This window comes from Rhinichthys klamathensis, unplaced genomic scaffold (assembly GCF_029890125.1).
Source record: "Rhinichthys klamathensis goyatoka isolate OS25496 unplaced genomic scaffold, OSU_Roscu_1.1 h1tg000645l_1, whole genome shotgun sequence".
In the NCBI taxonomy this organism is placed as follows: Eukaryota; Metazoa; Chordata; class Actinopteri; order Cypriniformes; family Leuciscidae; genus Rhinichthys; species Rhinichthys klamathensis.
This window is the reverse complement of record NW_026607091.1, coordinates 691,959-701,814: the sequence shown is the minus strand read 5'-3', so window position 1 is coordinate 701,814 and position 9,856 is coordinate 691,959. Positions and strand designations below refer to the sequence as shown.

The 9,856-nt window shown below is 38.9% G+C and overlaps 1 protein-coding gene across 1 annotated transcript; it reads right to left on the bottom strand.

The window, feature by feature from the left end:
• Positions 1 to 3,351: 3,351 nt before the first annotated feature.
• eef1a2 (eukaryotic translation elongation factor 1 alpha 2) lies at positions 3,352 to 8,508 on the bottom strand. Its single transcript, XM_056241478.1, has 7 exons — positions 8,340 to 8,508; positions 6,500 to 6,679; positions 5,971 to 6,267; positions 5,686 to 5,836; positions 5,274 to 5,530; positions 4,932 to 5,166; positions 3,352 to 3,754 (listed from the first exon to the last, which is right to left on the bottom strand). Exons 1-7 carry the CDS (start codon positions 8,481 to 8,483, stop codon positions 3,627 to 3,629), a joined length of 1,392 nt encoding a protein of 463 aa, XP_056097453.1. The 5' UTR covers positions 8,484 to 8,508; the 3' UTR covers positions 3,352 to 3,626.
• Between the last annotated feature and the right edge of the window lie 1,348 nt (positions 8,509 to 9,856).

The following is a 9,856-nucleotide window of genomic DNA, read 5'->3' as shown; positions in this document are numbered from 1 at the left end:
TATGAAATGTATTATTGAATAAAATATTACATACGTTACAATATATAAGTTTCCAAAATATGAAAAGCAGCAATTCCTTATGTATCATTATTGTAATACATTAAGACAAACGCTAGCTATTAGTCTGTATATTTTTAATACACATTAATTGAATATATTGATAATTCATATATAGGCTAAGGAAATATATTTTTCTTTGCATAAAAGAATAATGGCCCTCTTGCAAAACACACAAAGGCTTGTACAGCTGATTCCATTAGAGATTGGCAATAATTGGCATGCTGCTAAGCTAACAAAATGATGGCCTAACATAAATAGTACCTAAGTATCTAAACATGTCTAGGAAATGAAACACTGGGTAAAATAGTAATTGTACCATTAAGTAATTATTGAAATGTATTTGTAATCTGCATTTCTGTCTACTTTCAATCTTTTTTTTCACTGAGCTTGTTGCAGTAGCCTACATTTTTAAATCATCTTTCTGTGAAGGACACATGATCCTGCGTTAGAGTTTTTAGTCAAAAAGCAATATCTGAAAAGTGTAGTTTGCTTATAAGCCCATACAATGCTGTCTAGCTAGGTAGCTCAGATGCTTTTGGAACAGAGCTTAAACTGTGTTGCAGGCAGTAAGTTAGTATTCCAGTCTTTCCCAGAGACTGTTTTTGTGGACTCAACAGGGGTATGATTCATGTCCCTCAGTTGAAAGGCTGGACAAAAGGCCTGACGATTTAATTTATCACAACACCCCAACCCCACGGCCCTTCTGCGGGCATTTACTCACTCAACGTAATTATTTCACTTATCATTTCAAAAGACTGCTTCTGGCCTCCATCGCTATTCATACCACAACAGCCAAAGAGCCAACTGCCATTAACTGCTGTGATTCATTTAAAACTCCATTTAAAAAGCAGTGAGTGGAATTCCGAAGAACCGATAGTGACAAGAGAAAAGGACAGAAAGCTTCAAGGCACAAAACCCTGTCACTAAATCCATTATGGTGCACTAGCTGTGTGCAGACCCTAACCAGACTGCACTTCTCCAAACAACCTGACACTTTAAAGAGTATTTTTGCATTTAAAAAGTTTTTGAAGTTCTTAGAATTGCTAAATAAAATTGGGGGGAGGGGGTGACATTAATGGCTTGTGAACTCTGTGAAGTAACCTTAGAATTCAGTAAACTGAAAACCCAAACATTATAATCTATTTTCCCTCCATGGAGTTTCAGCGCTTTGGGTTTTTGATTTAAGCTAGAAGTCAAGACGCTATTCCTATTAATAAAAGAGAGATGGGGGGGGGGGGGGGGGGGGTGGGGATAGAGCCACCAATTTCGCGCCAGTCACCTTCAAGCAAGTACACTAGTGACCTCTTGTGGCTGTACTGAGGAATGCAATGACCTATACCAGCACTGTAAATAATTGTATCCATTAAAACTTGTCTTTGATCACCAAAATTACATATTTAAACGTTTTTTCCTGTGAGAATTTTTTTTCTTCATGCCTTAAAATAGCTTGAATGCAACTCTACATCCATGAATATGCTAATTAGCCCCGCCTCCTCCACTTGCTCACACCAGCTCAGAGATTCAATGGGCCAACTTACTGAGGTAAACGCTGCACAAACAATGGTATCGCTCTTCACAACGTCGGACACATTACGGTAATTAATATGATTAGCCTTTTGCTTGACTATGTTATCAAACAGCTAATAATGTGTTGCTATATGTTACCTGTTCGCCATCTCAGTCAGGCAGGCAGCTAAGTAACAATCATCAGATTGTCAGTGGAGAAAGGAATATTTGATCATAACATCGTAATATACATCATACACCCACCACTATATTGCTAAATCTACCCAATTTTTCATATCAACAGAAGAATATACCGGGATTACCTGGCTTCTCTTGACCCCCTGGTTCGCAGCATAGCTAATGGTATGCTAAAGCCCTGCACATTGATGTGATTGGTTACAAGTTGGTTTGTGACGTCAGAAACACCGGCGATTTCAAAACGCGTTTTTAAAACTGTCTTTAGATCACTGCAGTTTTAAAGAGAAAATACTCAGCAATGGTGTTTACTTATGAATCAAGAGCAGATAGGAGCCCAGGCCCAGACCTAATCCTCTCAATAACTACATCCAAATGAAGACCCAAAAATCCAGATCTAGTCCAAAGTCCAAGAACCATTTTTTTGGTCAGTTTTAATGAAATTTTCCATAAAATATAAAGAAAGCTTTGTTTTAACACTGAAAAAAATTATATGATCAATAAGTTGTGACAAAATAAGTTTTACATTACATTAACTCTTCAAAATAAGTTAAGCCTAGGTTTTTTTTTAAGACAGTGTAATGTAATTTAAGTAGAAATGACTTAAACATCCAAGTTGATTGTACCTAAAAATTTAAGGCGGAAACTTTTTTTTTTTTTTTTTTACATTGAAGACTCAAACAAAGACAAATAAATGAGTCCCAGGCCTATAGACCAAAGTTATAATGTGGTCTTAAGACCAAAATCATAACACTAAGACTCCAAATGATGATCATGCAAAACACTAAATTTACTTAAACAATCTTTGATTTTTCCCCCCATTAAAACACTTTCCCCAGGTTTCACAGACAAGGCTTGAGTCTGGTCCCAGACTAAAATGCATGTTTGAGCTGCTTTAACTGAAAGCAACTTTTTGTGTCAACTTTAATGTCAGTGCCATTGTTTTGTCTCAAGATGCACACCAGTAATGTTTTTGTATAAGGCATGTCGATAAAAGCGACTTAAATGTCCTAATTGAACTAAGGCCTAATCCTGGCTTAGTCTAGCCCTGTCCGTGAAACCGGGCCTATTTCTATATAAACAGCCACTTATCTCAGTCCATCCCAGAGTTTGTTTGCATCCTTCATCTGGCGGCCCTGTTTCCGCTGTAGTTACGCCCAAAGGACACAGTAAAACTTAGTCTCAAATCTTAGCTCAAAGCTCTTCCTTGCAGACAGCAACCAGACCTGAAGGTCTCTTCCTTATCTCTCTTATGCATTAAACAACCAAATTAACTAATAAGAATGTGAAACTATGAGAAACTAACATCTGATTAAAATGTTCTTCTCATCAGAGACAATAAAAACACATTTAATTTATAAACTCATGTACTTTGGAAACATTTTATTTATTCATCATAGGTTTTGACTGCAATGGTCTGAAAGGAGACAAATGGTGCTTTGGATTGATTAGCTTTTCATCAGTGCTTAGTTATAAACTTTACAAAACTTCAGCAGTTTATTTCCTTTGGACATCTTAATCATTATAGGTCAAAGTGTAGTTTTCCACTGATTTCTTTACACAACACACACACACACACACACACACCAAACACACTCACGCATTACTCAGCAATACCAGCTACATTCATTTAATAGATGCCGTGCATATATCCAGACAGACATCCATGCAACGTGTGTACGGGTCTGCTATTAAAGTGAATATACAGTGCAACCATTCAAAATGTGATTATGTTAGTCTTTCATTATTTCCTTCAGTTGATCAAACTCTAGTTGTTTCAAGCATATATTTCAAGCACACGGGGGAAAAAGACTGAGCATGCCCAGATGAGGCCCGAGGTGACAATGTAATTGGGAGATTCAGATTCATTTGCCAGATTTTTGAGCTTTCTGGGCCGATTTAGTCACTTTCCCACTGCCGCCGATCTTCTTTTCCACGCTTTTTATGACACCGACTGCAACAGTCTGTCTCATATCTCTGACAGCAAAACGTCCTAGGACAACACAAAAACAAAAAATATTTTTGTATGAAAATTGATGAAAGGCCTAGTGGTGTGTGTGTGTGAGCTGACTAAACTTCAACCCAATCACAGCTATCTATCAGGATTGTGCATTACAGAAACAAGATATGCTATAAGATTTTAGGGGGAAAAAATAATGAGAACAAGATGCAATAAATATGATATCGCAGCAGGTCAAAAGTGATGCGAGACAGTATAATGAAACAAGCCTAATAACCAGTTTCAGTGGAATTGCAGAATCAGAGGAAATGTAATCCAGAGAGAGAAACATGAACATCATGAACTGATGTTTTCGAAAGGAAGATGTGGAGGCTCACATCACTGATGAGTCAGACCTTTAACCTGACAACGATTGCAGTAAATCTCATTAATCATGAGACTGAGTGACCAACGGTAATGTAAGCCTGAGACGCCAATTCCAAATAAGTATGACAAACCTAAATGCGGTTTGCTTGTTTCTTTAACAAAAATGGATCATGTCTTTTTTTATAAAGCCCTCAGATATAGAAATTGCTTTACCAGGCATGGAAAAAACTAATTAGCAGAGTTTTTGAGCAGTGTGACAATCTATGCACAAGGTTTTATTATATCTCCTCATTATTATGTGTAGACTTAATACAAATTGCAACAGCCATTTTAAGTGATGTTTTTTATGTTAAAATAACTTATTCGATCCCTTCTTTCACTGGCGTTTTTTTTTTTTTTTGTAGCTGTTACATGCCTCAGTTAAGCTAATTTCCATTAATATTTTCAACCCCGTCTATCTTACCATGATTAAAATAAAGCAGCCCCAGAAATATATTCATATTGTTAGAAATGCTGAAAAATAAGTCAAGCAAAACAAACCATGAAAGAAAGCAAATCCAAACAAATAAAATAAAAGCAAAACAAAACTAAAGACAGTAGGAAAGCAAGGGAAAACAAATAAAAAAAGCTAAACAAAAAGCAAAGCAAAACATCAAAGAAAATAAAAGAAACACAAAACTACAGACAGATAAACTAAAACAAAAAAAAAGCAAAGCAAAACAAATAAAAACTAAACAAAACATAAAAGAAAGCAAAACAAAAGCAAAGCAAAATATAGAAAACAAAAGCAAAGTACACTGTGATTCATAAGTATTTACTGTAAGGTTTGGAACCGGACACATACCCAGTGGAGGATACTGGGAGAAGCTCTCAACACACATTGGTTTTCCTGGGATCATGTCCACAATGGCGGCATCTCCAGACTTCAGGTTTTTGGGGTTGTCTTCCAGCTTCTTGCCTGAACGGCGATCAATCTTCTCCTTAAGCTCAGCAAACTTACAGGCAATGTGAGCGGTGTGACAATCTATGACAGGAGAGTAACCTGCACTGATTTGACCTGGGTGATTCAAAATGATGACCTAATAGAGAGAGAGAGAGAGAGAGAGAGAGAGAGAGAGAACAAAAATCTAGATATCAAGAAATATATCAAGATAAACAAACAAGCTGACAAAGAGTGTTGTCCCACCTGTGCTGTAAACCCTGATGCTTCCTGGGGCGGGTCTGACTTACTATCCCCACACACGTTACCTCTTCGTATGTCTTTTACAGACACGTTCTTCACGTTAAAGCCCACATTGTCTCCCGGCAGAGCTTCGTTCAGAGACTCATGATGCATTTCTACCGACTTCACCTCTGTAGTGATATTGACTGGGGCAAAGGTCACCACCATACTTGGCCGCATGATACCCGTCTCCACCCTGCCCACCGGGACGGTCCCTATACCTGAGGAGAAAAGACATCTTTGAATAAGCATGTTCTGAAAACACAGTGGCGTAGCGAGCCAAAAGCTTTCTAAACTCAAAATATAACCACAAGCTGATCTTAAAAATGACATCACCCCATAAAATGTGGTTTTGATTTGAGTGGGTTAATCCCACCTCCGATCTTGTAGACGTCTTGTAGGGGTAGACGTAAGGGTTTGTCAGTGGGGCGTGTTGGAGGCATGATGGTATCGAGAGCTTCCAGTAGAGTAACGCCACTGGCATGCTGCTCCTTCCTGTCCAGCTTCCAGCCTTTAAACCACGGCATCTGCACAGCACAAATGAGACGATTTTATTAATCAAATCACTAGCATTGTGCCAATAGTTTAATTGAAAAGTGCTGTATGGTATGTAGTCTTTGTAGAAAACAAACACAAACACACACATGCCAAGGTGACTCACATTAGAAGACGGTTCCAGCATGTTGTCGCCATGCCAGCCTGAAATCGGGACGAAGGGTACGGAGGCTGGGCTATAACCGATCTTTTTTATGTAGGCACTGACTTCTTTAACAATCTCATCATAGCGTTTCTCACTGTAGGACGGCTCAGTGGAGTCCATCTTGTTGACGGCTACAATCAGCTGCTTGACGCCCAGTGTGTAGGCCAGCAGGGCGTGTTCCCTCGTTTGCCCATTTTTAGAGATGCCCGCCTCAAATTCACCCACTCCAGCTGCAACAATTAGAACAGCACAATCTGCCTGGGAGAGAAAGGATGAGATCCACAATTAACTTTTGCATGGATCACAGTCTACAGACATAGTTCACCTACAAATGAAAATTCCCATCCAAACCCATTTTCCATCATATTTGGTATATGTAGGAGAGAAAATTTTGAAGAATCTTTGGAGAATCTATGCATTAGGTAGGGATGTTCTCACCAAGCATCACTATTCTTGTACATTCTTGTAATTGAGTCAGAACTGTCACTACCTGAGACGTCCCAGTGATCATGTTCTTGATGAAGTCTCTGTGTCCTGGAGCATCTATTATAGTTATGTAGTACTTGGTGGTCTCAAACTTCCAGAGTGAGATGTCTATGGTAATTCCTCTCTCTCTCTCTGCCTTCAACTTGTCCAGAACCCAGGCGTACTTAAAGGAACCTTTTCCCATCTGCCAAAACAAAAATATGTGAGGGTAAAAAGGGAAAAATCCCTTCACTGTGTCCTCACAACTGGCTAGAATAATAAATAAATACCCCTTACACATCTAAGTGGTTGTAGGCAGGAGATGATACGAAATATGAAGCTTATTCAATATCTATTAAAGGTTTATTTCCAGTGCCTGGCTTACTGGAACTCCGGTAACTTGTTTTTCCTCTGAAGTGCTCATTGTAGCCCTATGAAAGCTCATTGGGAACTTCAAATTGTGCTTAATCCCGGGTTATCATTGTTCTAAACCCCGCTTTTTCCCCAAGTAGAGAAACATTTCACTCTTGTAACCTGTGAACCCTGAACTGTCAATTGGACGGTTTAGGTTCAAATCTTGCTAATGATCTTACATTATGCCTCAATATTGTGCCCTTGAGCTTGGCACTTACTCCAGAGATCTATCCCAATAATAAATCATGTAACAATTTTCACAACGGAAGGTTGTAGGTTTAAGTCACATGTGCCTCAACGCTATGCCTCAACATTGTGTCATTCAGTAATTCACCTACTCCAGCTGACTGTCCTTGTAATCTCTTAATTTTGACAACAGAAGGTTGTAGGTTTAAATCCCATAAGGGTCCATACGCTATGCCTCAACATTGTGCCATTCTGACTGTCCTTGTAATAAGTTTCTTTACAATTTTCACAACTGGAATGTTGTAATTTCAAATCCCAAAATGGTCCATACCTTGTGCCCCTGAGCAGCCAGACAACTCTCACTCTTAAAAATTGCTCAACAGTTTTCACAACAATCCAACACAGTCCTGCTCTGAAAAGGAAGCTTGTAGGTCAGGGATGGGCAACTTTGGTCCTGGGGGTCCACAGTTCTGCAATGTTTAGTTTCATCCCTAATCAAACACTCCTGCCTATAATTCTAAAGCAATTATGAAGATATAGATTACAATATTCAGGTGTGTTTGATAAGGAATGGAGCTAAACTTCTCAGGACAGAAGCCCTCCTGGACCAGAGTTGCCCATTCTTGTTGTACTGTAGGTAAAAACCCATCCTGAGGGTGACAATGTTCAGTCAAGGTCACTAAAGCACCTAATCTTTGGTAAACCTATAACACAGACCCAACAGGCTTCTCTGCGCCTACATAGTGGTTTACCCCCTACGTTTTGCTGTATGTAGAACAAGTTACCCTCAAAGACAGAGGTGAGGTGTCAGACCCATTGGGATTGCACTTTACTCAGGCCTCATTCTCACAGTCTAGTGTGTGTCAAGTAGACAGAAGTGCAGGGCCTAACTAATGGTTCTGCTTGCTCCAAAAATCAATTTTTTCCTTTTAATCTCCAATGGCATCTTAAAATGAGTAAATGTCTTAATGTAATCATACAGCAAGTCTCCCTCTACTCTCCAGTGCATGAGCGGAGATGAAGGCATAGTGTTATGCATGATGAGAGTCTTACAATACACACTGTAAGTGGGTTGGAGTTACCCATCATTCAGCACAGACCACAATTCTCAGAACGTGGCTATGCCGGTGAGTTCACTTACATTTTAATGAAAGGTGCAATTGAACTCCTGGTTTTCCCTTGATCAATGTTTATCACTTTACCAACTTCGTACAGCAATTTGACTCAAATTCCTGAGAAAAACTCTTGAGATTCTGCTCACCTACCTCAGCAGCCTCTTTTTCAAACTTCTCAATAGTTCTTTTATCAATTCCTCCACATTTATAGATGAGATGGCCAGTGGTGGTTGACTTTCCAGAGTCAACATGGCCGATGACCACAATGTTGATGTGGATCTTCTCTTTCCCCATGATGACAGGGCTAATAAAGGATGGGAACTGGTGGAGCTTTCTTCTGTCTACAGCCGTAGCAAGCGATGCAAAGAACATTTGTACACAAAGACACAAACATGTACTTTCATCCTGGAACACAATTCAGTATTAGACAGTCTTCAAAGCAAAGCCATTCAAGGTAATTTCTGACCAATAACATATGACCGATGACTTTGATCTCATTAAATGAGATCAATAGTTTACCAAGAGATCACAACCTTGCAAAATTACAATCTCAAAACATTTTTTATTATTATTCAGACCAAAGAATCCTAAAATACTATCTCCTATCATTTTCAAAACTCTTTTTCATACAAGTATATATATGGACATACCCTTTTTTCTCAAGATATATTTATCATCTACAACAATTATTGTAGTGTCAAGCAGGGTGTTTTAAATCACACCATTGTGGGGAAGAACTCAAATGTGCAGAATATGCAAATAACTTTCAGGCTTCTTGTCAAAAACAGAGGGTAGCTTCACTGCTAAGGACAAACCGGGGACTCATGCGCAACTATCACAAAAGCCAAGTCTTTGATGCTGAAGGAAACAACATGAAATTAAGATGCAGGGGTATGTTAACTTTTGAACAGAATGTGTCAATTTGTCTTGATTACATACATCAAATGACAAGTAAACATCATGTCAAATAGCTTCATCAGGGAAGTACAAAATAAAAACACAGAACAGAAAAAAGCTGTCATCTGTTATGAGTAGTTAAAGTCTATCAGCAGGAAGATGTTTGTGGCCTCTTACCTGCCGTTGACAGACGGACCCTGTTCTCCCCTCAGCAAACTGACAGTCTGTGCTCCTGCAAAGGTGGCGGTACAGTCCAAGTCCGTGTGCGTAATCAACTCACCCCACTTTGATACAGCAATGCGGCACTCAAAGTGGGGGGGAGGCTGGTGGTGATGAGGGACTGCAGTGAGACAGGTGCAACAGCAGCAGAAACAAGCTGAGAGGAAGAGTAGGAGAGATGGAGGAACCAGTGGAATAGAGCAGTGTTCAGTGACTCAGCATGATCTCCTGAATTATCTCCTGCTGGAGAAGAATCGGATTGGTTCGCTATGTGGGTCTGAATGCGCGTTTGAAATATGACACGTCAATACAAATTCGTAATATAATTTTGTTTGTATTATCATTGACATTGTTTATTACCAGGTTATTCTAGATGGAACAGCGTTTAAACGATTTCAATGATTAGTTAGAACAACATTATTCCTATGATAATTTCCTACTAAACTTCATTCATCTATGAAGTATATTATTATGCTCATTTTGTACAGGTACTTTAATTTAATGTGCATTTTGGTCATCTGAAAAAAAAACAAGCAGATCACAGTAGAAAA

Bases quoted from the DNA above. Each gene is read 5' to 3' on its own strand.
- eef1a2 (XM_056241478.1), bottom strand. From the start codon at position 8,483: ATGGGGAAAGAGAAGATCCACATCAACATTGTGGTCATCGGCCATGTT. The intron at 6,268-6,499 runs GTAGTGACAGTT...TTTCTCTCCCAG, and splicing joins TGATCACTGGGACGTCTCAG to GCAGATTGTGCTGTTCTAAT. The intron at 5,531-5,685 runs GTGGGATTAACC...TTTTCTCCTCAG, and splicing joins AGACGTCTACAAGATCGGAG to GTATAGGGACCGTCCCGGTG.